Raw genomic sequence first — 26,176 nt, forward strand, 5'->3', positions numbered from 1 at the left:
GAGAAAGAAGGTTGAAATGATCAAATGGTCTTATTCTGCCATATCCAGAATGGGGCAGTTTCGCTTATGGAAAAAGAAAGGCTTTTTTCAAAATTGACCATTTGCACATTATTTAATCAAGTTTAATCAAAAGCCTCAGTTCTACAAGGAAAAATGTCTTCTCCTCTGTTGAACAGCTTTGATCAATCCAAAATAGCTTTTCTGAATGTCTCTTCACAGGCATGTTGGCATCTCCTGGCTTTACTCAAGTCAGACCAAGCCCATAAGGGCACTTCCCATGTCACACCCTCCGCACACACTCCTCTCTTCCAGTGTATTTCAGTCAACATCTTCACATGGATCAAATTTAGTAAAGTCTTCAGTGGCTTGTATTTCGGGTGATATGTTTCAAGGAATCCTTTAAAATCTCATCTTTCCCCATAAAATTTATCCTGTGGTTGTCAGAACAGCTTTAGAAACCAAACCCATTTAACTCCCTATGACAATTAATCTGAAGATGGCAATAATTGCAAGAAGATAGTATCTGTGCTACAGAGACATAAACCACTCGCTATGGGCATAGGAAATAGAGTAATATAAAAGAAAAATTTCCTTTTTCTTATTCTGTGCTCTCTCCACAGCAGTTAATTTGCTTTGAGTTTAAAATCAGTCCTTCCAGTGTAGGGTTTTAGGGAAGCTCAAGGCTTCAATCCTGCTCCCGTTAATTATTGTTAAAATTCACACTGAAATTCATGATCTGAGAGTCACAGATTCCAGTTTTATTGAAAAAAAAATCCTGATAATCCCTAATATTTCTGGGATGAAAAACTACTCGACATTGAGTTTACTTGAAATAGTTTTGCCACGAAATGGTGAATTTTGTGAATGACAAAATAATTTTCTGTGCAGTTCACTCTGCACACAGAGTAAAGATGTGCTGTATAATTTCCAGGGAGCTGGAAGGCCAAAGGTTAAGATGATTTCAAGTAAAAAATATGCATTAAGAGCAATGGATAAACACATATGGGACATTTTGCATTTGAATACATCCTAGCCAACCTCTAAAAAGTATGTAAATCATCTGGGCTTGGTAGAAATGACTGATTTTACTCTGGTATTTTTGACACTCCAGGATTAAGTGTTCTGGGGTCTATAGGTGACCCCAGAGAGCGCAAAGGACAGAGGCTATTAAAACTTGACATTTTCATATTTCAGATGAAGGTGAAGGCAAGCTTCTTCCTAAGTCTGGGTCAACTTCCATCTTGGCATGAATGTGATCCTTTAATTGCTGTCTGAATAGAAGCTCTCATGACATTAGGAAATTCTTTAAGGTTTGGGGGTTTTATCTTTAAACACTCCCTTTTTGATAGCTAGATGCAGCAGTGTTCTGTGTAGGAAAACGGACACTCAAACTCACATTACTTCAGACATCTTTTAACCTGTACTGAATTGCAATGAATGCACAGAAGAAACCTTTTCCCCAAAGAAGGGCACAAGAACTGTCACGACTGAAAGCTGCAGCCAAGTCTGAACAATGGAAGAGGACATCATTTCAGCTGACTCACAGGCCAAAGCTACAAAACACCTGAAGTAATACCAGGAAACATAGAATCACGAGAACATTTAGGGTTGGAAAGGGCCTTAAGATTATCTAGTTCCAACCCCCTGCCATGTGCAAGGATGCCTCACCCGAGACCATGTCACCCAAGGCTCTGTCCAACCTGGCCTTAAACATGATCTGTAAGCTTTAGAATAACTGCTTACTTGACTAGAGGGTCTCACAGGCTTCACTCAGCATGGAGGACCGCTGCAGACCACGGCTGGATGTGGCTGGATGTGACAGCGATGGGCTCTCCATGAATGAAGGTGGCCATGCCATCTCTTCTACAAATGGGGAGTTGGTGGCATTCATCCCAAGCTGCATTTCCCCTCCTACTCCTCACGGGAGACTGGACAGCCAAAGCTAGCAGTACATTAAAACCAAAACCAACAACTACAGAACCCAAACAACAATCCTCCAAGCGCTCACCCCATGCTCCTGCTTTCTCTAAAACAAATAAGCAAAGTGTTGCACTCAGCAACCCCCTTTCAGCCTGACTTACAGAAATGGGCATCTTTAAGGATGATTTTTCCAGGTGTTCTTGTCAGTACGTTTGTTAGCAGCAACTGGCGATGCTATTATTCAGCCTCCCATTTAAAAGAAACCTCACTGGAGTATATACAGCCATCTGTGCTTCTAAGTGATTCACAACATTAGTAAACTATTAGTCAAGCAATAGCTTACATTTTTGGGGAGGAGACAAGATTTCTGAAGACACAGATGAAATACTTGTAGGATATACAGAAATATTTCAGGCTGAGAACAGTGGTGAAATATTGGTTGTTGCATTTGAAAAACACTTTAGAATAATGACAGTCTGGGAATCACAATTCTATTACTATACAAGAAAGGATCTGTAACACATATATCTAAAACACCAGTGCTGCCAGTCACAGACCAAGCCATCATTTTCCCAGATAAGAATGCTAGATATTCATCTATTATTAAACCTATTGTTCCTCAAGCCCTCAGCCTTAGCTGAAGCCTCCTTATAATAAGCAGTTAAAAGACATTTCTTCAATGTCTTGTTCTTTACTTTGACTAAGTTCCTGGTTGCCTAGAAACTCTCTAAAAGACCTGGATTTTTCCTATTTTTTCATTTTCCCCCAACTGTTAGTTAGGTAAGAGATTAATCCAACCACATTTACTTGTGACAGAAACCTGGATGACAGGCTCAAAGCCGTTGCAGTGTTTGTTTCCTGCGCCCCAGGAGTGTCAGGCTCTACTGACTCCCTTGCTATTTGCCGTAACTATGGAAATTGTAGGTTGTATCTATTTAAACCAAGAGCTATAACCGTGGGAATTGTGTCACCAGTGGCTAGAACAGATTAGTCTGTGCTATCAGTTTCTGTAATTAGCAGGACACACAATTCTACTTTGCAACATTATTATATCGCGAGATTATTACATTGAGACATACCATGGCACCCAGCTTAGATCCAGCTTCACAATGTTCTGACAGACCTGCCGGATGCCTAAACCACCCCTTCTGATGCATTAAACATCAACCAGATTCACAACTCGCATCCTATTCACTGCCATAAAACTTACTTGAAAATAATCACCTGCAGTGGTTATAGTCAGTAACAGCAGTATCAGAAGGCAGAGACTGTTCCTGATACTCAGTAACAGTGGAGCCAAAAAGAACTTCAGATGTGGTTGTGTTCCACTTCCTCACCTTCATCTGTTACTCTACTCAACATGATGAGAATAGATCACCTTTCTACTTTTTGGACATTAGTTTCACAGGTTGATCTGTAGACCAGATGTTGAAAGAATCAATTATCAGAGACATTTATTGTCAAAAAGAAAACAGGCCTCACAGAAAGAAGCGGCTGACATGTTCATCTGACACCCAACGCCACATGGAACATTAAACTGAACAGGCAGGCCCGGATCCTCAAAGGTATTTAGGGACGTCGTTATCTTGCAAGAGGACAATGCAGTAACACTCAAGCTAGAAGCCTGCAATGCCAAATCAGCCACCCCAGTGCGGTGATCAGTCTCATTCATTTTCTATAGATAAAGTCTCTCAATAGTTTTTTTATTCTTAAAAGTTTATGATAAAACCTGAGATAAAACTATATATTCCTTCCAGTCTCCTCTACATAAACCTCCAGGAGCCAAATATTCCAGTTTCTAAATAGGATTCAAATTAAGGGAGCAAACCTCCCATCCATGAATTTTTACCTGAATTAAATCAGCTTAAACAGTTATGCACAGCTTTAGGTGGTAAAACAGCATTTACGTTCTTAAAAGCCACTCATCTGTGCTGTCATTAGTTCTTGATGGTATAAATCCTACCTCTTTTCTAACCAAAACAGGTTTTAGAGATAATAAGCACAGCATTGTAGGATTTTTTTTAAGTGTTTTAAAAAGTACCTTTAGGAATACAAAAAGTGACTTACAGATCATGCAGAAACAGGTAAAACTAAGTAAGAGGAACTTAATTTCCATTTAATTTTCCATTCTCATCAAGCTCAGTTTATTCAGGTCTGATTAATTAATTCCTGTAAAGTGTTCTGAAAATATAAAACACTTCATAAATACTAGATAATAATAGAGTACTTAAGGAAAAAATAATTTGTTAATTTGCATGGAGTTTTAGGAATTAGCATTTATTTCTTTTCCCTACCTAAGCAGGCCCATCCAATCCCTTTTAGCTATCAGAAAATGCTGTGGCAGTTACAGGATGATGCATCTTCACATATTTTATGCACCACAGTTAAGAGAAAACGAATTCAGAACGACCTGCAAAGTTGTACTTACAGAGGAATATACACACAGACGGTTTTCTTTCCCTTTCAAGTCCACCCTCCCTCTTACCAGGAACCCAGGTGCACATCTTCTGGGGTTAAACAGCAGTCTACTACGTTTTGAGCTCTGTGTTTTCTCAGCCTGTTGTCCAAAGAACCTAAAACTTCACTGACCACTCCTAAAGCAGTCCGGAATAAAGTAACTAAGACAGAATCATGTATCATCCATCCTTGTATCTGGGTATCGTATGATGCCTTGTCTTAATACATGTATTTTTATACCTCTACAGCTCTACAAGAGGACAACTATTCATATATCCAATTTTCATGCTCAGAAATGGTGAATTTCATGACCTAGCCTTATCTAAAGAAACAAAAGCTTCCAGGAACTACACACTGACTATTGGTATAAGCACTCTGGAGATCAGTTAGTATCTAAAGCAAAGGGTAGGTAAGATAGGTATGTGAGGCCCAGAATCCCGTCTGATCATCCCAGCATACGTCACATTGAACACTAGATAAAATAAACAATCTGTTTCTAAAGTGGTGTAAAATGCACACAGCAATACCATCTGGGATCAGATCCTACGTGATGCTGGAAACGGTGCCAGTGAGACATCAGCACTTTGCGCTCTGGGTTGATTCTGAACTGGTGCTCTACTCACCTGCTGAACAGAAATCAGGCCACGTTTGGACTGAACAAAAACTGGTTGGGGGTTTTTTGGAGGGTGGACACAGGCTGAAAGATACAGCCTACCCTCTTGTGTCCTTTCATGTCTTGGAACACTCCCCAAGTAAAACCGAATATGTTTTCCACACAACTTTGGCGGTACACACACAGAAAGAGTCACTTCCACACTCTTCAGCCACTGAAAATGATGGAAATGACAGCATAGCTTAAAGAGAACATTCCCCACTATGTTCCTCTATAATAAGTGCTATAGGACTGAAGGCTCTCAGCAGGCGTATGATTTAAAGGCAGAGCCGTAAGAACAAGTCCACAAAAGTCAACCCTTACAGCAGCAGTGGGGTTATCAAGCTGTCATCCAAAGCACCTCCTGAGGGCTGCAGCCTGCACACAACTGTGATCACCCCTCTCGGTATTTTCTCTTTGTCATGTCAGCTAGGGTTGGCCTGTGTTCCCATGCCACCATCTCTGTGCACAGAGTCTGCACTGCTCACGCAGGAGGAGAGAGAAGACTTCAGAAACCAAATCCTAAATTACTGGACTGTGCTGTTCCCATCTGGACGTAGTTCCCTTGGAAATCCCAACTGGCCCTGTGCAGTTGTTGAAACTGGATGTTTTAATTACAAGGAGCTCAAGGATTTGGGAGCACTGTCAGATGATGCAGAAAGCAGGCTCTCCTTCAACATGGCATCTTGTTTTAATTTCTCTCATTAGTGCAAATGCTTAACTCTTTTGTATTCTAAATGAACTGAATTTAGCCATAAATGGCACTGATTTATTATATAGAAGATCATTCAAATTAAAAGTGATAGTTTGGGAGGAAATTCCAAGATTGAATTTTAGTCCCCTTCCAAAAAATATGCAACCCTCCCCAAGTATTTTTACAGTAACCATACTGAAAGAAGAACAGTTGGATTTGCTACACTGACGATTTCTACTTTCCCCACAAGCTGATGAGTTTCCAGTTACTTCCTAATGCCCCTATCAAGGCTTAAGTATCTCTGCTCCTCTTTGGTCACAGCATACAGGCACTGCAGTTTATCACGATGTTCCTTCACTGAGTTATGTCACATAACCTCACCTCAGGAGTGGGCTGAGAGCAGGCACAGAGCACAGCTGATGCATGCTACCCTGGTCTAGACTCTCCCTGGCCCTCCTTCCTTCTGTGCATCCCTAAACAGTGTTTATTAATGCACTGCTCATTTGATACCAGAGGACTAGCCAGAAATAATCCGCAATACGAATTCATCACAGCAAGACTGTCTGCTAATATGGCACTCTTTTTTGCTACATAACGTGCACAAATCAACAGTATCTTCCACTCAGAAAAATCCAAAAACCCAAAAAAACAAAAAAGCCTTTCAAGCTTGCTGCCAAATGTACCTGTTAAGAACATGAGATTTGATGTTAAGGGCTTCATAAACTCACTAAAGCAAAAAAACAGCTCTTTTCATCAGGCTATTATTAAAAGGTTACCATGCATCCTGTATCTTTATCGGCACAAAAAGGCAAACTAGACACAAGAAAAAAATATCCCCACCACTATCTCCAAAGTCACCACAATGCAGTGACAGAATAAATTATGTGGGGGCTCGTTCCATTTTCTCCTGTTTAAGAAAGCAGCACAGAAAACAAAGTTAAACTCATGACCAGCTGTACCAGCCAACAGCAATATTCCAAGCCATATGGAGGAGGATGTCGTTTTATTAGCAGAACTAAAGTGGCCTACAGAAAGAGAACCACACATTAAAGTCCACTTTTGTTGTGCAGGATTTCACAGCTAACTTCTCCTCCACTAAGTTCTTACTGGATCTGACTCAGTCTTCTTACTGGAAAGAAATTTTCCCTCTCCATGACACCAAGCTGCACTTCTCTGTGCAAATGCTGGTGTCATTGCCACTAAAACATCACAAGGTTCTGACAACCCATCAAAACCTTCACTCTTGCAAATCAAGGACTAAATGTTTTGCTCAAACCTTAAACTCTCCAAGGAACTCTTATGTTTTCATCTATAAATATTCAATGTTTACAATGAAAGAGTCAGTACAGTGAAAAGGAACAGCAAGTAATTTATGTTCTATGCAACACAAAGGCATGGAAACACACTAGCTTCTGACCCTTCTGGGGGACCAGGGCCCAGGAGCTGACAAAACTCTCCTTTAGATACCACCAGCACTCAGAGGGAGACTGCCTTACCAAGGAGCCAGGCAGATCTTGGAAGAGGAATGAACATTAAAATGCATTTAGTCCAGTTAGGAATTCCGGCCCTTGGGAATGTGTTTCCAGGAATGCAGTGCCAGAACCTGCACCAGTTAGTAACTGTTAAATGGAGCAGCACAGCAAAACGGCAAACATACAGGAAGGAAAAACTGTTGTTCCTGGAACTGCTGTCATCAATCTTCCTATCAGCCTTGGGCTGAGCCAGCCAAGGACACTCACAAGGAAAGAAAAGCTCATGAGAGCCCCATCTGAGGATTAAGGTCATGAATTTACAAAAAAAATCTTTTTCCTTTACTCAGTGGTTAGTTTAAAATGAGAAAGTATTGGAGATAAGATTAGCTCCACTTTCAATTCAGGTTCAGCCCCAGATTTTGTCCAAGGACATCTAGAGACAGCTGAAGTGGCCAACATCTGTCATAACTGCAAAGAGATGAAATGAAGCCCTGGCAGAGACAGCAGCAAAGCTCTGATCCAACATCCATAATGGGCTTTGGGGTTGGATTTTCTTTTTTATCTGTGGCGCTCTGCACAGCACAAACTCTAGGCTGTCCATTTGAAACCAGCAATGCTATGTGCGAGTCTGTTCATGCACCATATTCTGTCTTTATTACATCTGATTCACCATTCCTACTTCATAATTTCATCCACACAACTAGAGCTTTGTTCTCCAAAAGAAAGGGCTAGAGGAGAATCCTCTATTGACTATCACCAGGGCTGCCAGTAAGTGTAACTTCTACAAGCATTTTTCCTTGCTTCTGTCCTAGTAAGAGAAGCTAGGAGCCACGCAGAGGAAATCACCAGTATTTCTTGGTTATATGGAGGAACAGAAAGAAAACCAGCACAGACGGACTCAGAAAGGAAGGGCAAATGTTTGTGAGAAAGTGAGATATTACCAGAGTGTCCTTGAAAGAACTGGTATAACATCCAGGTTCTTTGGCTGTCTCTATGGTTTTACAGCAGAATATCACCACTGAAATAACTGGTCACGTGTAAGCTTAAAGCACTAGTACTGAGAAGTCCATCAGACCCAAATGCAGGCCAAAGGTCCCTCCCAAAAGAGGTGCATTTGATTTTTAGAAGGAGATATTTGCATTTTTTAAATAAGCCATCAGCTTCAAGCCTTCCGCACACGTTCACCTTAAACCCTGCCTGGAAAACATTGCCAACACCTCCATCTTCACAAAGCATTTTGTCCTTTCTCTGTAACTCCAAACGGACCTTCTGTCAAACTGACACTTTGCAGCTCACTAGGCTGTGTGGCTCTTTGGGGAAAAGCAAAGCAGGAAACAGTCCAGTTGTTTGGTTTAGCAATGAAGTTTCCCACACATGCATGCCAATTTATTTCACTGAAAATGTCCCAACTAATTGCAACATTTACCCTTAAAGCACATGCGTGACAGTCACATTAATACACCAGAAGACAATGGCTCCAGAGGAGCTATTACCCTGTACCAGGCCAATAATCCACAAACAGTAAAGGATTTTCACAAAAGATTCAAATGGTTTCCGAGGAGCCGTTACAGCATATCAGGTAAATAAAATATTATTGAAATGTATTTTTTGCATTTAAATCACTTGCAGCAGGTGCATAGGAAGTAGCATATAATAAAATGGCTCACATCCCCTTGAATACTAACGAGAATCAACGGAAACATTTAGCAAGAAGCAGCAGCAGCAGGTTCTTACCATGGCAAGAGGAACGATCCCCACAAACATCGTCCGGCTCACAAAGATCTCGGAGACCACCAGTTCGCTCAAGGAATCATCTCGAGGGTATTCCACCTGCCAGGTGATTTGCTGGGCCCCTGCCAGGCTGCTGGTGTTGTCAATCTCAAAGTCCATCTCCAGGATCTCGAAGGAGGACATGTTTGCTCTGGAGAAAAGAAACAACAGGATTTCCCAGAACATCAGCAGGATGTCACGATGTCACAACATGTATTTCGATTTCTCCTCTATTCACCAGAAGATTCACCAGTAACTTCAACATACACACTTGAAGACACTGACAGAAACCCAAATAAAACTATATACTGGGCATAAAGTAGCATAAACAGCTACTTTATAGATAAAGTGACACTGTATCTTTTAGTTTCCTGAAATGGAGGCATTTTTCCCATAAAACTGTGATATTCATTCACCATAATCACAATGAACGTACAGAATAAGCCCCAAAACCTGGGAACTGCATTGCACAGATGCTGCTAAATTATTTAATATAGCATTATTATAATTTTGTTGCTGCAAATTCTGATGCTCTGAAACAATAGAATACTCAGCCATTCCTCATGCTGTATCAGACATGAGCTCTAGGCAAGGGGTGGGGGGAAGTCTCAGACTGAAATTTCTCTTTATCTCAGTGGAAAAACACGGATTTGCAGAAATTATACATGACAAAAAATGGGGTGTAAATTATCCTTGTTTTCAGTTCATGAAAACATTCTTCTCATTAGTGCTTCAGCCTTGTAATTACATGGTGATCATTATATATTTCTCATCTGGAAATAAAAGTTTAAAGGTAAAGAAATGGATGAAAATGCACAGCATTCAGAACCGTGTTTAAATTATTTCTGCTTCTTTTGTTAACAACAACACTCAGCACTCTCCTCTGGTCAAACACTATGTAAATATTAATAATTAATCCTCAGGTTAGAAAGACAGATCTTATCTTCATGTTATAGAGAAGAAAACAGACACCAAGATTTAACCAACAGCACTTGCCGTATCCACAGCAGGGCCCTATTTAGGAAACAGACTGCTCATCCAGCGCTTTACTTCCACAAAAATTAAGGTAGTTTACAAAGCAGCATGCCAGTTCCTGCCCCAATTTCCCAGACAGACACCTGCAGCGTGGCACGCTGGTGCAGCTTACAGAGCATGGATGCTCTTTCCAGGGACAGAAAGGCAGCGAACCTGACTGCAGACGCAGCCGCTTAATTTTACGCCGTCAAAGAGACAATCAGTGTTGCCAATGTTACTGAAGTTTCAGGGTATGCACTCATAAAATAGGTTAAAATCTGAATTTGCAGCATTTTAGGCCGCTCTGTATTGACTTGAATGTGCTCTTACTGTGAGCATGAGATGGCTTGTTCCCGATACAGGGCAGTGTCTCATGCGCGAAGGCACCCCTCAGGTATTATTTCACCCTCCATCCCGTCCCCCAGTACACTGTGTGTCATCACTCTAAGAGCTGTGTTCATAAAAAGTTTTAGCCTCTGCTACAAAGAATAAAGACTTAAAACATCCTTTTCCTTTTCCCAGCTGCACAGAGGCAGAATCTGGTTGTGCCATATGTTTCTGAAGGCGCATTGTAAAGAAAAAAACCCATCTGAACAGGAACTGATTTTTATGTTTTCTTTCTGACAACAAACACCACAAGCATATGATTCAATGCCTGGAGGATAAATATTTTCCATGCTGACACAAGATAATAACCACCTCCAGGCAAAACTAGAAGCTATTGAGGCATCTTTCGGGTAGTCAACCAGACAATCAGTAAAACCCTTTTAAGACAAAAATTATTACACGATACTAGGGATTTAATTAAACCATTTAAGTCAAAAACAAGACCACAAAGTAGCACTCGACTTCACTGTTTTCTGTGTATCACTTCTGGCAGTTTGTTTTATCTAAATCACATAAAATTAATTTCCTCGTAACACAGGAATAAGATTTCGAGATGAGCTTTACACTGACTGTGGATCTAGATACTGGGCCTGTAAGTTATGTGTAGATCTGCAATTGAGCTTCAATCTGTTCAAGTCAGTAGTTGCCACGCACAAAAACACCCATGTGTGGATTCAAATTTGGAACAAAACCACTGATGGAGAGTTTTGCTTTAGATTCACCACTTAAGTAACATATTGGGTTAATCTTCACTGATAAATCTAGTCCATGTGCACCACTGATTGGCACTTCTTTGAGCTCAGTCCATCGTGCTCTTCTATTATTCCATTCCTGTTTTAATTTTTACACATCCAGAAAGTAACCACAATAATGGTTTTATATTTTAAAGACAGACTGGGACTCAGATCTCCCTAAGAAAAGATTGCGCATCTTGACTATGCAGCAAGCTGAAGTAATTGCCAGGGAATAAAACAACTCTTGTGCCTCTAAATATGCAAAGACCATCACTGTATCCTTAGCACGGCTGTAGAGTGTAAAAGACATAAGTTTCATTTAAAGACAGACATGGTTATACACTGCCGTATCCGAAACGAGTCTCTATGCATCCACAAAAGAGCAGCAACTCAAATAAACCCTCCTCAGGTCTAACTAATACTAATGTACAAACTAAAGCAAAGCTGACTTCCCAGATCTCCCACGCCTTTATTGGTCCTGGTGCCAAAGCCAATGCTTATCATCATCTGGAAAAACAACATGGCTTATCAAATGTTAGCTGCTTAGTCTCAGATGCAAATCATGAAGCATGACTTAATATTGATTAAAGGATCTATTTCTTTTCATTCTGACTTTTGCTGAAAGAAATGGACTTACTGTATCTTAACAGCAGGTAAGTAAATTTTCTCTAAAATTATGATCTCCCTTTTTAGCTCTTCAGCCTTCAAGCAATTCCAAATGCTGCAGTATCTGAAACACAGAGCATCCAATGGACTAATCCACCCTCTTTATTGTAAGTCTCTTACAAGCTTACAACAAACACATGATAAAACCTGAGAAGTGAATTTCTTTCTTGCTAACACTTGCCAGTGCCTTTCTACTGGCTGCTGCATCTCTTATCCTGCAGGGGCTTCTTTCCCTGGGGAAGGTTGGTACTATATGCATAATTCTTGCCATTTATTAACCACCCTCTATAACACTATGCAGAAAACAACTGTATTTTTCCACTGAAATTGATGTGGGTTGCTAAAGTAAAACCAGAGACAGATTAAACCATACTCACGACTTTGAAGGTTTGCATTTACTTGTATCAGCTTCATAAATCCACATCAAAACACCTGTATCTAAATCTCTCTCCTGGCTATAGAGCATTATACTATAACCAATTTTAAAAGCAGTCACCCCATCCTGCCATGGCAATCTTCAGCTTTTAGTCTGATCTGTAGCTGGTGGTCAGTATGCTGGTCTTTGAAGTGGATCTGCAACTGCCTGGTGAAGACAAAACATTACCAGTGGGAAAATCCACTAGCTGAGAGGACGACAACTGAACTCATGCTGTTATCAGCCATTAAATCCTGCTAATCCAAACTTTATCCTATAAGGATTCCTCAGCTTTTTCTTGGGTTTTATTCCATCTTGCTCTTAAATACACTTGCACCGTCAGGAAGAGTCTGATGGAATCCAAGGACTATAAATCACTTCTCCTTTCCACATCTTTCCTCTCTTTTCAGTTAAGTATTTCTATTGTCCAGTGATCACAGTTTGGAAGGACTTTGCCAAACCCCAGTTTAGAGGAGCAATAAAAAAATAAAAAGTCAAAATTACTTCTATAAAAAAAGATTATTTCCTGCAAGCACAAGGAAAAGACCTTATAATTTTAGGCAGCTGGCATGCTTGCTAATAAGTTCATTTCTATGGAAATGAGTTCATAACTATTAATTTTGCCTGCTCCTGATCTATTCTTGATGAGCCTTTCAAATTTAGAAAAGCGCTTCATGATTCTCTCAATTTGGTAATTACTAACTCCCTTTGATGAATCCAGCCCAGTGTTTCAGACATGAGACATTCATTACACATTTTTCTTTCTGGTGAGAGGAGAAAAAGAAACCACAGGCTTGGATTTATTTCCTCTTGCAAACTCCAGTAAGTAGGGCTTCTTCTTCAAACTGCAAGTTATAATCCTGTTTGTGTACGTTCACAATGCTCTGCTAGGAGCTAGGAGATCCCCCAAACCCTTGAGTCTACTGCACAACTTCCCATGGTTTAGCCTAATATACATCTAATGCACCAAGACCAGGTCCCCCACAGCCCAGTCAAGCTTTCTAGCATACAGTCTTCATCCTGTACCCAGCAGCAGGCAGGCATGGTTGGGACCCCACACTGGAATAGAAGAGAACAGACTTTTAGCACAGAATGATAAATCCATGCTCAAGGAAGCCAATCCTAGGTCTGCCCAACACCAGAATAAGAAGAGTTAATCAAGACAAGAAAACACTGCTAAGTCGCAGAACTATCCAGCAATGGACACATCCTGATGCAGGCATGCAGAGCCCAACTGCCCTGCTGGGCTTGCCAAGCTAAAGTTCTTCCTCTAGATGTACATTAAGCCATACAGGAGTAAGTACTCCATTCACAAGTGGAGTCTCTCCACAGCTAACAACACTCTCCCAGAGGAACAAATCACAGCCTGCACAAACCACTAGAACACTAAGGCCTGGGTTTTGAGTGCCCCTAAGTACCTTAGAGAACTCTTGCGTTACTGCATTCAGATGCTGTGAAAAGATTCACATGGGTTTTGGAGGGCTGTCTAACACATTACCTGGTTACATATATTCTGATTTTCTTCCTGAATCTGCTATGGGATGCAAACAGTAGGAAAAAATAAATGTATTTTAAATCTATATCTAAAACAAATCCAGTACCAGATTTTTTTTTTCCCCCTCTACATTTGAGTGCTGTGTCCAGCTCTGGGGCCCCAGCACAAGAGGGACTTGGAGCTGCTGGAGCGAGTCCAGAGGAGGCCATGAAGATGCTGCAAGGGCTGGAGCAGCTCTGCTCTGGAGCTGGGCTGGGTCAGCCTGGAGAAGGCTCCTTAAGGGGAGACCTTAGAGCAGCTCCAGTGCCTAAAAGGGCTACAAGAAACATGGAGAGAGGCTTTGGACAAGGGCCTGTAGGGACAGGCCAAGGGGAATGGCTTTAACCTGCCAGAGGGGAGATTGAGATGAGCTCTTAGGCAGAAGCTCTTCCCTGTGAGGGTGCTGAGGCGCTGGCACAGGGTGCCCAGAGAAGCTGTGGCTGCCTCATTCAGTGCACAAGGCCAGGCTGGACAAGGCTTGAAGCAACCTGGTCTAGTGGAAGGTGTCCCTGCCCATGGCACAGGGTTGGAACTGCGTAAGCTTCAAGGTCCCTTTCAACCCAAAGCATTTTATGATATATTACCTTACTAAGCATTTATATGGAACTGCATTTGCTGTTTTTTTACAAAATAATAGATTGCTGTGCATGTTCACTACAGTTCTAATGTGAGAGGTTTTACTAAGTACCACAAAAATCACCTGGTATTGAAATAATACTGAATTTAATTCACTCCTAAATTCTGTCTAAGCCAAACGTGGAATTACTGAATTAAGTACAGGAATGATAACACAGTGACTGATGTTTTGATGGCAGTGACACTCTAAATGGTGAATAGTTACCTGAAATAAACAAATGCCTATTATTAGCTATTAAGGAAGATTTACACTGTCAAGCAAACTGAAGAGCCTGTCCTACGTATGGCTAGAAAGAATGAAGCATGCAGAATGCCACAGTGAAGGATGAGAGCTCCTGGCTCCCACAGCCAGCTCACCAACAATTTAGTTGATAAAAGTCAGACCCTTCTATTAGTGCACTTGGCTATTACAGGAAATCATGAGTTTCATTCATTCATAAAATAATGGTTTCAGTAAATGGCAATCTGTTTATGAGGCCCACAGCAGTGTAAACAAGCCTCTAAAAACCATGCAGCAGACACTAGGTAATTGAAAATAATGAAATGTCTGGTATCATGTTGCTTGAGAATCTTTTCAAGGTTAATAATGGTCAATTCTTACTCCCTCTGATAAATTGTCACCAGATTCAATGAGAATAGGATTACATAAGCAAGGTACATGAGTTTATAAAATATTTCAGTAATATAGGTCTCACTCCTTTGATCCCAAGAGGATTAATTTCATAAGCATGGTTTACTGAAGAGCAAACACAAGAGGAGGCTTTTCAAGGACTGATTGGAAGTGCTCAAGGCCCTAGCTTCCTGCTGAAGTCAAATGAAGCAGCAGCCAGCCAGGACCTCTTGGGGAAAAGATCCAGATTAAAGGTCTTGACCTTCTCCCCCTTAGGAAATTAAGATCCCAGCAGCCTGAGATGAAGGAAATGAGAACAAATACCTGCTAACTGAGCAGCATCCAGCTTCTGAATTATGAAGATTTACATACGGCCAGCCCTTCCAGCAGCTACAACATCCTTAAGCACAGATCCTACCTCAGAACAACTTCCTGAGGTGAAATGGCCATACCTTGTGTTACATACAAAGTTTGACTTGATAATGGATATTAAAGCTTAAACCCTTTTCTCCCAGCATGTATCATTTCCACTAGGCTGTAAGCACACAAAGCCTTACACAACCTTGGAAGCAGCCTACTCCCACTGTTCTCCCAGGGGAGGCTGCTGAGGAAGGGGCTCACTGGATATGGGTCTGGCTGGGAGCCCTGCAGAAAGAAGAGCAGGTACCCCTGAGTGTTGCAGTGTGCTCCAGAGATGGAAAATGTCTGCTTGGTTTCCTCTCATGATGCATTTCAAAAGCACAATTTGCAGTGTGTTCTGCTAACAGAGAACTTGCTCTGTCATGCAGCTGACTTCATACCAACTACAGGCTTTTGCAAAACATTTCTTAGTGCCTGATCTTCTTTTACTTTCACTGCTGTAAAAAAACCTGCTCCTCAAAGATGCACATGCAGATGTAAATGGCTACAGAGGAGAAAACCAAGCTGCTAAATCTGTTCAGAACGTACGGATTGACACAGCACTTTTTAATAATCCACTAAAAGCTATAAAAAAAAACAGGAAGAAAATATTTTTGTTCCAAACACACCACCAGGACCAGCTATTATTAATGTTATTTTGCTTAGCAAACATTTTCTCACAACTGAAAACAATAAATCTAGATAATGAGCAAACCTTTTAAGCTCTTCAGCTTCTTCCACTGCCAATTCACAACTGTGCTGCTCACTAACAACTTGCAATAACTTCCACTTTATTTGATTTTATCAACATCATCATGACAACCCTGGAGACAACAGAGACAATTGCTTCCATTATTTTTATTTGCTTCCAACCTTGTGACAGTACACAGGAATTCTTCTGGTAGAAGACTCCTTAGATACTATTTGAGTTAGCCTTTAACAAAACAGGACTTTCAGGAGCACATTCAGGATGGAGAGTTGGTGTGCGCCAGTGGTAACAGGTATTGCTGGGCACTGGGGCTCCATTTGTTTCTTTGCCATGACTCTCCCCTTCTGAAGCAGCACGTAATCTTCTGGGGTTTAAGAAAGCAATTTGACTGCACTGGAAAATTTTTCCAACTACCATTTAGAACCTCTTTATTGCTGTGCTGTGGATTTCTTGAAATAAAGCTTCTCCGCCAGAAGAAAGCATCTTGCTGGGGAATATAACAAACACATCCAGTACAAAATTGGAGCCAGGGTTTAGCTGATGTTGGATACAAGTATAGAGGGAGCTATTGTTGTCAGAAAAATAAGAATGATTTCATGATGAAAGATTTATGCTGAATCCTAACCAGTAAATAAATACCAACAGCCCAAACCCTGCTTATAGCTTTTCTTTAACTATTCAGAAATTCTCACATATTTACATACCATAATCACATGGTGTATTTTCAACATTGCTGTGCATGCACCTAAAACATATTATAAAGCAGAGATGGATTTTTAAAGAACCAATGACTGAAAATTTGGGATAATAAATTCAGTGACACAAGAAATTCTCTTCAACGCAGGAACACACATATAGAGACCATTTCTCCACAGGCTCTCAGAAGACCTTTTAAAGAGCGTGAGTCCAACTTGTGATAAGGAGTCACTTGGTGACTCTTGAATTTTTATCAACAAATGGGTATGCAGCTTCCTCATCCTCCTAGAGAGGTAAGTTTGGGTAAGTGCCCTGGACGCACCCTAATGGCTCAAACCACGTTTCCAACAACATGCTTCCTTGGCACTTTAAATACCTTATGATTTTTACAGCCCTGACATTAGCATGAAGTGATCAGCCTCTTTTTTATGATTTTCATAGGCCCATCATTAGCATGAAGTGATCAGACTCTTTTGTATACACCAAGTGCATCAGAAAAGACAACCACGACCAGACAACCTAGGAGAAAGTTGCTAGCAATGCAGTTGCTATTTAGAGTTCAGAACTGCAATTGAGACTGACAGCTGGATCTGCCTGGGGACAAAAATCAACCACAGGGGATCTAAAGATGCAAACTCCCCACACACTGAATTTATGAATGAAAGGAAAGGGGATACAAGGTGCAGACTCTGACACTAATATACCTAATGTGCTGGAGGATACATGAAAACAGTGACAAATGGTGCTCTCCACTTGAGGATTTAAAAAGCCTAATCCAACACCTTTAGAACGTAATCCTTTGCTTAATGGGCACATAGTGTAAACGAGTAAATAACAGAATGCCAAGCAGCCAGCAAAGACAAGGGGCAATTAAAAAAACAGTGTTTTCGTTCTTGCTAAGAGTGTACAAAACTCATGAGTCTGCCATAGAAGCTGCAGTAATAACACCTGCATGAAATAATGACAGAACAAATCCAAGCAGGATTCCACCTATTCCTCCTATATTCTCTTTAAACAAAATCAAGCATCTAATGAGTCAGACCTAGCCTTCTTTGAACCTAATGTACTCCTAGATGGAGAGATGATGTGCAGGGTGTCCTGCGGCCAAGTCACACTTCTGCTAACAAATAATGGCCATGACAATGTCCTCAAAGAAGTGAAGGCAGGGATCAGTGTAGCCCATTAACACAAACAGGACTTCCTTTCTCCCCAGGTCCCCAGGAGACCCCCGGTGTGCATAAAACCCTGTTGGTTTATAGGCTGCTATTTATGTTTTAAGAAAGAGTTAAACTTTTCTTCTCACTGTGGATACCCACTGAACAGACAACAAAAACGTGAAAGTGAAACTGGCAGATAAACACCTGTGCCCATGTTTTAATTAATAAACAAGATTAATTCATCCAGCTGAGCAAACACAGGGTGGATCAGGGTCTGCCTTCAGCCTATGAACAGAAAAAGTCATCTGCAGTAATTCTCTGTGTGCCTCCACCCTTTGCTACCCGCCATCAGCTTAAAGTCTTGATCTTCCCAACAAAACTAAACGCAAGAGAGAAACAAGCAGTTTAATGCACGTCACTCCATTAAAAGCCTATTTTCATCCTACAAATAAGCCCAAATTTTCCTAGAAGTGCAAAGATAACTCCAAGTAACTAAAAGCAATGGGGCAGATTTAATATTTCTCTCTTTAAAAATCATTCCACAATTACTTCCTAATGGCATGAAAGGGAGGTCAACACCAGGGTCACCACGTAATGACTCTAGGTCACCTCTTCAAAGGGTAATCACTACTTTGTCACACTTGCAAGACAATGATTTCCCAACACATGATGGATTTCAAATATAGTGACAGCTAATGGGGGGCTGCACGGATATTGCTCAGAGCTAAGGTCATACCATGAATAAATGAGTTCAAGCACAAGTGAGTACTAAGTGAGGTTAATTCATTTAGGTTCTGAAAAGGAATAATGAGAAATGGAAAGGGGAGAAGTGCTGTTCCATCCTGCCTTCCCCCCGCCCCTGTTTAAGTGATGAAATGTCCCCCCAGGACTTCATTTCAATGACTTTCCTTAGCAGTGAAGGCTTTACCCTGTGTCCAAAGCCAAGCTGCTCACCAGTGTGAGGCCAGTGGGAAGAATTACCCCTAAGGACATCGCACTGGGACCTCCCACATTTCCTCATGGAGTCTGAGCAACGTATGACATGAGCAGAACAATACCTAAGATACCGGTGCGGTGGATACAACGTTATATTGACACCCTTATTACCCACTGTAATAGTCACACAATTTGGGGATTGTTTTGTTTTTTTCGTTTTCATTGCTCCAATTACAAATGTTACCACAGCAAAAAACCTTGCTGTCATGAAGAACAAAGAGTCAGATAAAAGGATTGCTAGCAAAAGAAGGTAGGTTCCTGCAAGCACTGCAAACCACACTCAGCTGCATTAAACATCCTTAAAGTTAAGGGTTAATGTAAAACAGCATTGACAAAATCATCCCCCTCCTATTGCTCTTTTTTCTGAGTCTTTTCAGGATTTCATAACCCCCATCCCTCCTCCCAACTCTCTTCCTCCCCACACAAGAATATGCTCAGCCCTGGGAAATTGTTTATCTGAAATCCTTACATTTTGTGAGTCCTGGCATTCTTTGAGACAGCTGTATTTACACCCATTGCTGGTGGGTAGTCATGCTGGAAGCAATTAGCTTTCATGCTTTTTCAATATCCCCTTTCAAAAACTTTGAGATCCCTCATTGCTATTGATTTAGATGTAGAGAAGCACGGGGTGGGGAGAAAGGAAATGAGTTCATCCATATGCTGCGCTCCTTTAGCTGAATTCAAATGGAGCAACTTCAGCTCCCCCCCACTTAGCAAATGCCTCCACAGACATGTTTCCAGTCTATCAGTGAAAATGCTCAAAGGCCTTGAAAACCATCACCACAGCACTCCAAGCCAGCAGCTTCCAACACTGCTAGGTCCAGAAAAGGCTCAACCAGCCAGCAGCCACCTCTCATTTACACTGACTGGTTGCATTTGAGCAGTCTGTTAACACTTTCAAGGACACATCCTTTATATTTTACCAAGAGAAAATCTGTCACTGCTGGGTTACTTAAAAGAGGAAAAAAAAAAACCAACAAAGAAAAGAAATGGGAGGAAAACCATGGTAGAAGACAGTAGCTAAATGTATACTGATTGCAGTAATTGCATCCATTCCTCTGTCGGGAAGTCTTGTATTGTATTTCTAATACGCGCTGATAAGTGCATTCACAACATGATTAACTGCCTCCAGACAGGAATGGCTATTATGTTTAACAGACTGATTAGCAAGTGACAGAGCTGCAAACTGTACTCCTGGCAAATTGGCTGCTTTTAAATTACAGCAGCTTTTTTATGGTTCCATTTTTAAAATGCAATGGTTTGTTACGCATATACAATGTACTTCCTAGCTGACAGTAAGTAATAGAGGATACTGAGCTTTTAACTTTTAATCTTCAGATCTCAATTAAAGAATTGCTCATTTTCTTTTTAATTACAGCAAAATCTGCCCCATACATGGCACTCATTAGGCAACATCCTGTCTTCAATATTGGTCTCTCAAAAACCACCCTTTAAAGACAGGAACAGCGATTCTAGTCCACTTCTTTTGGAAGCCCTATCTTGTTCAAGCAACCATTGTTGCTGGTTCTGTAAGCAGTCAACTAGGACAGGATTTATTGTATTCTTCCCAGCATTTGATTAATTCCCTTTTCTTCCTGGCATGGGCACCTTTCCCATGGTCTTTCACAGAAGCCCCGGAGTCCTCCTGGAACAGGAAATCAAAGCCAAGATCTCAAAATCTGACCTCAGCTCAGTCTTGCTGTGGCACAGGGCATGCCCTTCTATAGCCAGGACTGTTTATACCTCACATGAAATGAGTTCCTCATTAGTGCCCTGTATTTTATAACAAACTGTAGGATTCAGACACACAATTCCTTGCAGTGCTGAAAATCCTGCCATCAAATGTGTGCTTCTGTTTTTTGATTGCTCTTATTTTTATCAATGTACCATATGAGAGAATCAGTCTTGGATTTGGGCCCTCTGTGTATTTCATACAAACACAACCATAAAGACAGTCCTGACCTCAGAGAGTTGCAGTCCACAAGACAGAGACAGAGAAGAGCTATAACAATCTGCACCAATTTAAATTCATATAGAAAGCACAAACACTTTAAGCACAAATTTATCTAGAGACTTTCAAGCTCAATGACATCATGTACTTCAAACTAGCTTATTTATAACACAAAGCTTAGTATAAGGAGATAGAATAAATCAATTTGCTCTATCACAGAACTTCATCAGATACAATACAGATGGCTCTGCTACCACGGTTAAAAATAACCCACATATTTTTAAATCAGCTCAAGGCATTTATCAAACTAGGAAGCTGGTGGAGGAGGATGCTGTCTAGCTTGTATACAGTAATGGGAATATCCACCCAGTGCTTTGATGCTTTCATTAATCTTACATCATGCGTTTATAATTTTACTGTGGACAGGGAGCTGAACTGGGAGAATTCAGTTTCCCAAATCTTTGCTAAATAGCAGGAAAGAACAACTTGAAGTTGTTTATTTAACATACATAAGGGGGTGGGTACAATCATCCAAAAGGAGACCTGGCTGAAGAACAGAACATAGAACACCTAGTAACAAAACCAAGGTAAAGCAAACCTGGCATCCTGGCTGAGCAGCCCAACACTTCCTGTTGGATAAGAAAGGACGATGGGAACTAACAGACCCTGAGAGGTAAGCCCTATAGTAAATTAATCATCAGGGAGACTGCACCATAGAGGTGACCCTGTAGATCCTGGCATCCTCCTGCATGGTCCTCAACCAGATAGCTTGTGTTTCCCAGCTAATCTGCACCAGGCAGGCTACAGAGCGCAAAACACCCCACAGCCCTGCAAAGAATACTGCTTGAAGAAGGAAACTCATTTGTTTCTCAGCTTTCATCACTCTTGTTCTCACATTCCACCCACCCAGGGAAAATTAGGTGTTGATGTTTGCTCACGATTTATTTACTGAAGGATTTGCTGCAAAGTTTCTGAAGGAGCTCTGTCCAGCAACTCCCACTGGAAGGAAAACCACCATGCCCCAGGGTCCCAGGAGAGAGGGGACACAAAGGCAGCACGGACAGCCCAGAATGAGGCAGGATCATTCTCTATACTGGCAGTAAATTCCAGGTCCTGTGTAACCCCTACAAAACAAGCAGGGATTGCTCATGCTGTGACCACTTTCTAATTTCTTTTTTTTTAAACCAGGTATAATGAGCTCCTGGGACGCCAGAGCTTTGACATCCACTGCCTACTGTTTTTCTTCATAATGAGCTCTCTAAAGAAGACCAAAAGCCTTTGCAACTCAAATAAAGCCAGATTTCATAACAATAAACCTCAAAAATGTAACTTATTAAACAAGGGAAACTCAAAGCAACTAGATCAAACAGAAGAGAAATAAGAAGGCTCATACCCAGCTCTCGTCCCCAGATCCTGGTGTCACTGCAGGCAGGTCCTCCACACTTGGTCTCAACTAACCTAGGGACATCCTGCACTGCAGCAAACTCCACTGCACATCTGGCCATCCCCAGGCAGATCCATCCATGCTTCCTGCCTGCTCCTGCTCCTCTGTGCGTCTCTGTGCCAGCCACCAGTGACCAGCTCTGTGCCGTGGGCCCTCCTCACTGCCACATCCACACTGCCCTGGGAAGTTTTCCCCAGAGCATGCTCAAGCCTCACTGCCACCTTGCTGGTCTGAGCACCCCTGATGGATTATAATGACAGCCTCCCATTTCAGCATCCTTGTACAACCTTGTGGGGTCAGAAACACTGACCAAAGACAGCCCAACATAAGAAGAACACGGACCCATTGGAATGAGTCCAGAGGAGGCCATGAACATGCTCTGAGGGCTGCAGCACCTCTGCTACTGAGACAGGCTGGGGAGCATAGGAGAAAGCTGGAGTTGTTCAGCCTGGAAAATTCTCCAGGTTGACCTTAGAGCAGCAAGTGCCTAAAGGGGCCAATAACAAAGCTGGAGAGAGGCTTTTGGCAAGGGCAGGTAGGGCCAGGACAAGGAAGAATGACTTTAACCTGACAGAGGGAAGACTGAGATGAGATCTTAGGAAGTGCTTCCCTGTGAGGGTGCTGAGGTGCTGGCACAGGGTGCCCAGAGAAGCTGTGGCTGCCCCATCCCTGGCAGTGTTCAAGTCCAGAGCAGATGCTCAATGTACAGGATAGGAGCACACAGGAAGCTTTACTCTCTGAAGTCCATGTGGCTTTACAGCTGCTTTCAGTGGGCAGAAGATGAAAATCTACTTTCATCTAAATCTAATCCTTTTTTCCTGAGGACCATCATTAATAAAGTACAAATCAAAATATAATAAATTGTGGCTAGAACATCAAGTTCAAAGTTTACTTCTGCCTTTACAAGATAAATTTAAGAAAAAGAAGATACCATTAGAGTCCATTAGATACACACTTTAGGCTTACTGCTTATTAAAACATATATTAGCTGTTCCCTGCTACTTCAATTTATCAGCTGCACCATGCCCGTATTTTGTTTTCAAGAGGATTACAGCAGCACATCTAATTATATGAATGCTTCTGCAGGTTGTAATTGAAAATGAGATCAGTTGATAAACTCCTTTGATAAGGATTCAAACACATCCTAAGAGAAGAAGGTGACATGTATCCCTTCTGGGTTTGCTCCTTTGCAGTGGCCTCAGAAACGCACAGAAATTGCTTCTCTTCTGCTCTTGCTCATTTCAAGTTCACCTCTGTCCCCCAAGATGCTCACTGTTATTGCAGCATCCCTCCCCATGCTGTTTCCCTGGCCTCACACCTCCATTTCCCCTTTCACTGCCACCTGGCAGCCCTCTGACACCAAACCTGTTGTCCCCACTCTGCCACCTCTTTGCTGCTCCAGCAGCACCACCAGCTCCCCTCGGCTTGGTCACCTTCAATCTCACTGATAACCCCCGTCACCAAACTACAGCTTTCTGGAACATCCCAGCCACAGTGGTATTCTTCTCTGTTCATAAGCTGAATATTGAAACTGAGTTACAAGGGGCTGGAACTAGATGATGGGGGTTTGAACAAGATGATCTTTAAGGTCCCTTCCAACCCAAAAAAGTTGTAGGATGCTAATTCGTGTTTCTCACAAGTGGTATTAAACAGCATTCTTAGGTTTCTGTGATATAATTGGTTTTAAATTGCTTTTAACACAGGAACATCAGGTTAATGAATTTTATCCAGTTTGACTGGAGGCACTGAAGCAGACATTGCATGTGTATAAGTCTGATTCTTTTACATAATAAAGTAATGCCATATTATTTACTTTGGGGTGAAACAATGACATCTTCAGCACAGAACCGTGGAACAATCAAGAAAGTCTAGCAATCCTGATACACTGAAACATCAGAGGAGAGTGGGAAGAATTTATGGAAAGATTGAGCAATTTCAGAAATTGAGAATTATTTAAGTGAAGAATCAGAGAGAAAACAGGCTGGGAATTAAAACCCAAAACCAACCCTTTTCCCTTCAGAACCCCAGCCCTTCAAAGTACTTCTCACCAGGGCTCCATCTAAACAAATCAGACTGTGGGAGGTAGGTGTAGATTATCAGCTTTAGCTGCAAAACTCATACTTCTGCATATCATTTTGAGCAGGGGCAATGCAAAAAGGAAGAAAGGCCTTTAAAACCAGGAAGCTGATTTGCAGGCAGTGTATACAGCATTTTACTAACACCTGTTTTCATCACACTGACTTAGTAGTAGGGTTTTTTTACCACTTGTGAGTGATTGCAGGAGCTACTACTTTAAATTAAAATAAGGTAATTTTCAGTTTCAAAGTTAAAATGTGAGTGTTCTGAAAAGCAGAACAAACAAGATAAAGGCTCCGTTCTCCTTACACAATACGTGAAGTCACACTGGTTTTAAACTTTCTTTAATACTGGTCTGTACAAACTGTTTGCATCTGGCTTGCAGGACTGAGAACACAAAAGTCTTTGTGGAACCAATCTAAGGCTAAAGCTTCATTTTGTTGGAGTTCCCTCTCCTCATTTCTTCTCTTTGACTCCCAGACTTAACATCTCTATCACCTTCCCCTAAACTAAGTATTTCCTTTGAGTGAAAAGCAGCATATTGTGAGCTGCAAAGACTCAGTGGCATCTCTCCAAAGCGCCCTTTCAATCCCTTGAGAACAAGCCCCTCCATCCTCTCCTTTCAGAGGAAAACAGGGGTCCATGTCCCATGCAAGTGACATACCCCTACAGGAGACAAAAGATTCATCTTCAGGTCAGCCCTCAGGAGCACTGGACCAAGCTCCCCGGCATGAAGCACAGCCACAGATCCCTGGCCACAGCCCTGTTATGGAAGGAGGAGGGACATGGAAAAGACAAATAATCCACTTGGGAAGGACCACATCTTTTCCTCGCTCCATTTCAATTATTTACCAGACATCCGAAGGCTGACTGGAAACCTGCTTCCAGAAATGAAAGAACCAAGACAGGAAAAAGCTACGAGAAGATCAATCACACAAATACCTAGTGAATAACCCAGCAGGCCACAATGTTTCTTTGGAGATCTGCAAGCAGCCAAGAGATGACAATACTCTAATTAAAACAGCAAGCTGCAAAACGCATCCAAAAGGCCTTCCTTCCCATGCAGCCCCTGCTCAGACACTAGGCAATGAAGTAAACATCAAGTTGCACTGGGAATTGTTTCCATAAAGAAAATACAGATAATGAGGCATCCCTAAAAACTCTTCACTTCCCCCCCCCCCCTTTAATTTAAAATGGAGAGGAGCATGTGAATAAAAGGGATAGTGTCTGAGGCAAAAGGACAGATGGTTCTGCTCCCAGAGTAGTGCATAAAACCCAGGCTTATTACAAGCCTTTTACACTACTTAGGGGTTTTTTTATTTACTCTTCTTTCTCTCTTCACTCATCTATTCATCTACTCATTGGAGTACTGAAAATTCAAGTTCTTGTTCTTCCAATTCATATTCAAATGGAAACACATAAAAGCACAGCACAGCTTTCAGCACTAAAGTTTGAAGAGTTTTGTTGTGGATTTGGGGGGCTTTAAGTGTGTAACAAGCCAATTACAGAGGCTGAATCAGTACCTTGTAGATGAATACGCAGGAAATGAGAGGAACATGGCAATGGTGACACATCTTCCAGCCTGAACTCCCTGGAACATGTGTATATACTATTATTTTATGCATAATGAGTAACTTTAATGTGTTTATCTCATCAAGAAAACTACTTTTCCTCTTGCTTTTGCATTCTCTCTCTAATGAAGTGGGCTTGCTTTTGATGATGGCAAATGCATAAATAATCTCTTCAGAACGATCCCTGGTTTGGTCTCCACAGATGCATTCATGTCC

The 26,176-nt window shown here is 41.5% G+C and overlaps 1 protein-coding gene across 3 annotated transcripts in view; it reads right to left on the bottom strand.

The window, feature by feature from the left end:
* The window catches only part of TMEM132B (transmembrane protein 132B), a 233,907-nt gene that overhangs the window by 60,787 nt on the left and 146,944 nt on the right, over positions 1–26,176 (bottom strand). For all 3 annotated transcript variants that reach the window (XM_057414845.1, XM_057414847.1, XM_057414846.1), the window contains one exon: positions 8,930–9,116. In XM_057414845.1, coding sequence (XP_057270828.1) covers positions 8,930–9,116 — 187 coding nt within the window. The remainder of the gene's footprint in view (positions 1–8,929; positions 9,117–26,176) is intronic.

The sequence above is a fragment of the Pezoporus wallicus genome, unplaced genomic scaffold (assembly GCF_028554395.1).
Source record: "Pezoporus wallicus isolate ANWC-B61680 ecotype Strahan unplaced genomic scaffold, APGP_CSIRO_Pwel_v1 contig_8047, whole genome shotgun sequence".
In the NCBI taxonomy this organism is placed as follows: Eukaryota; Metazoa; Chordata; class Aves; order Psittaciformes; family Psittacidae; genus Pezoporus; species Pezoporus wallicus.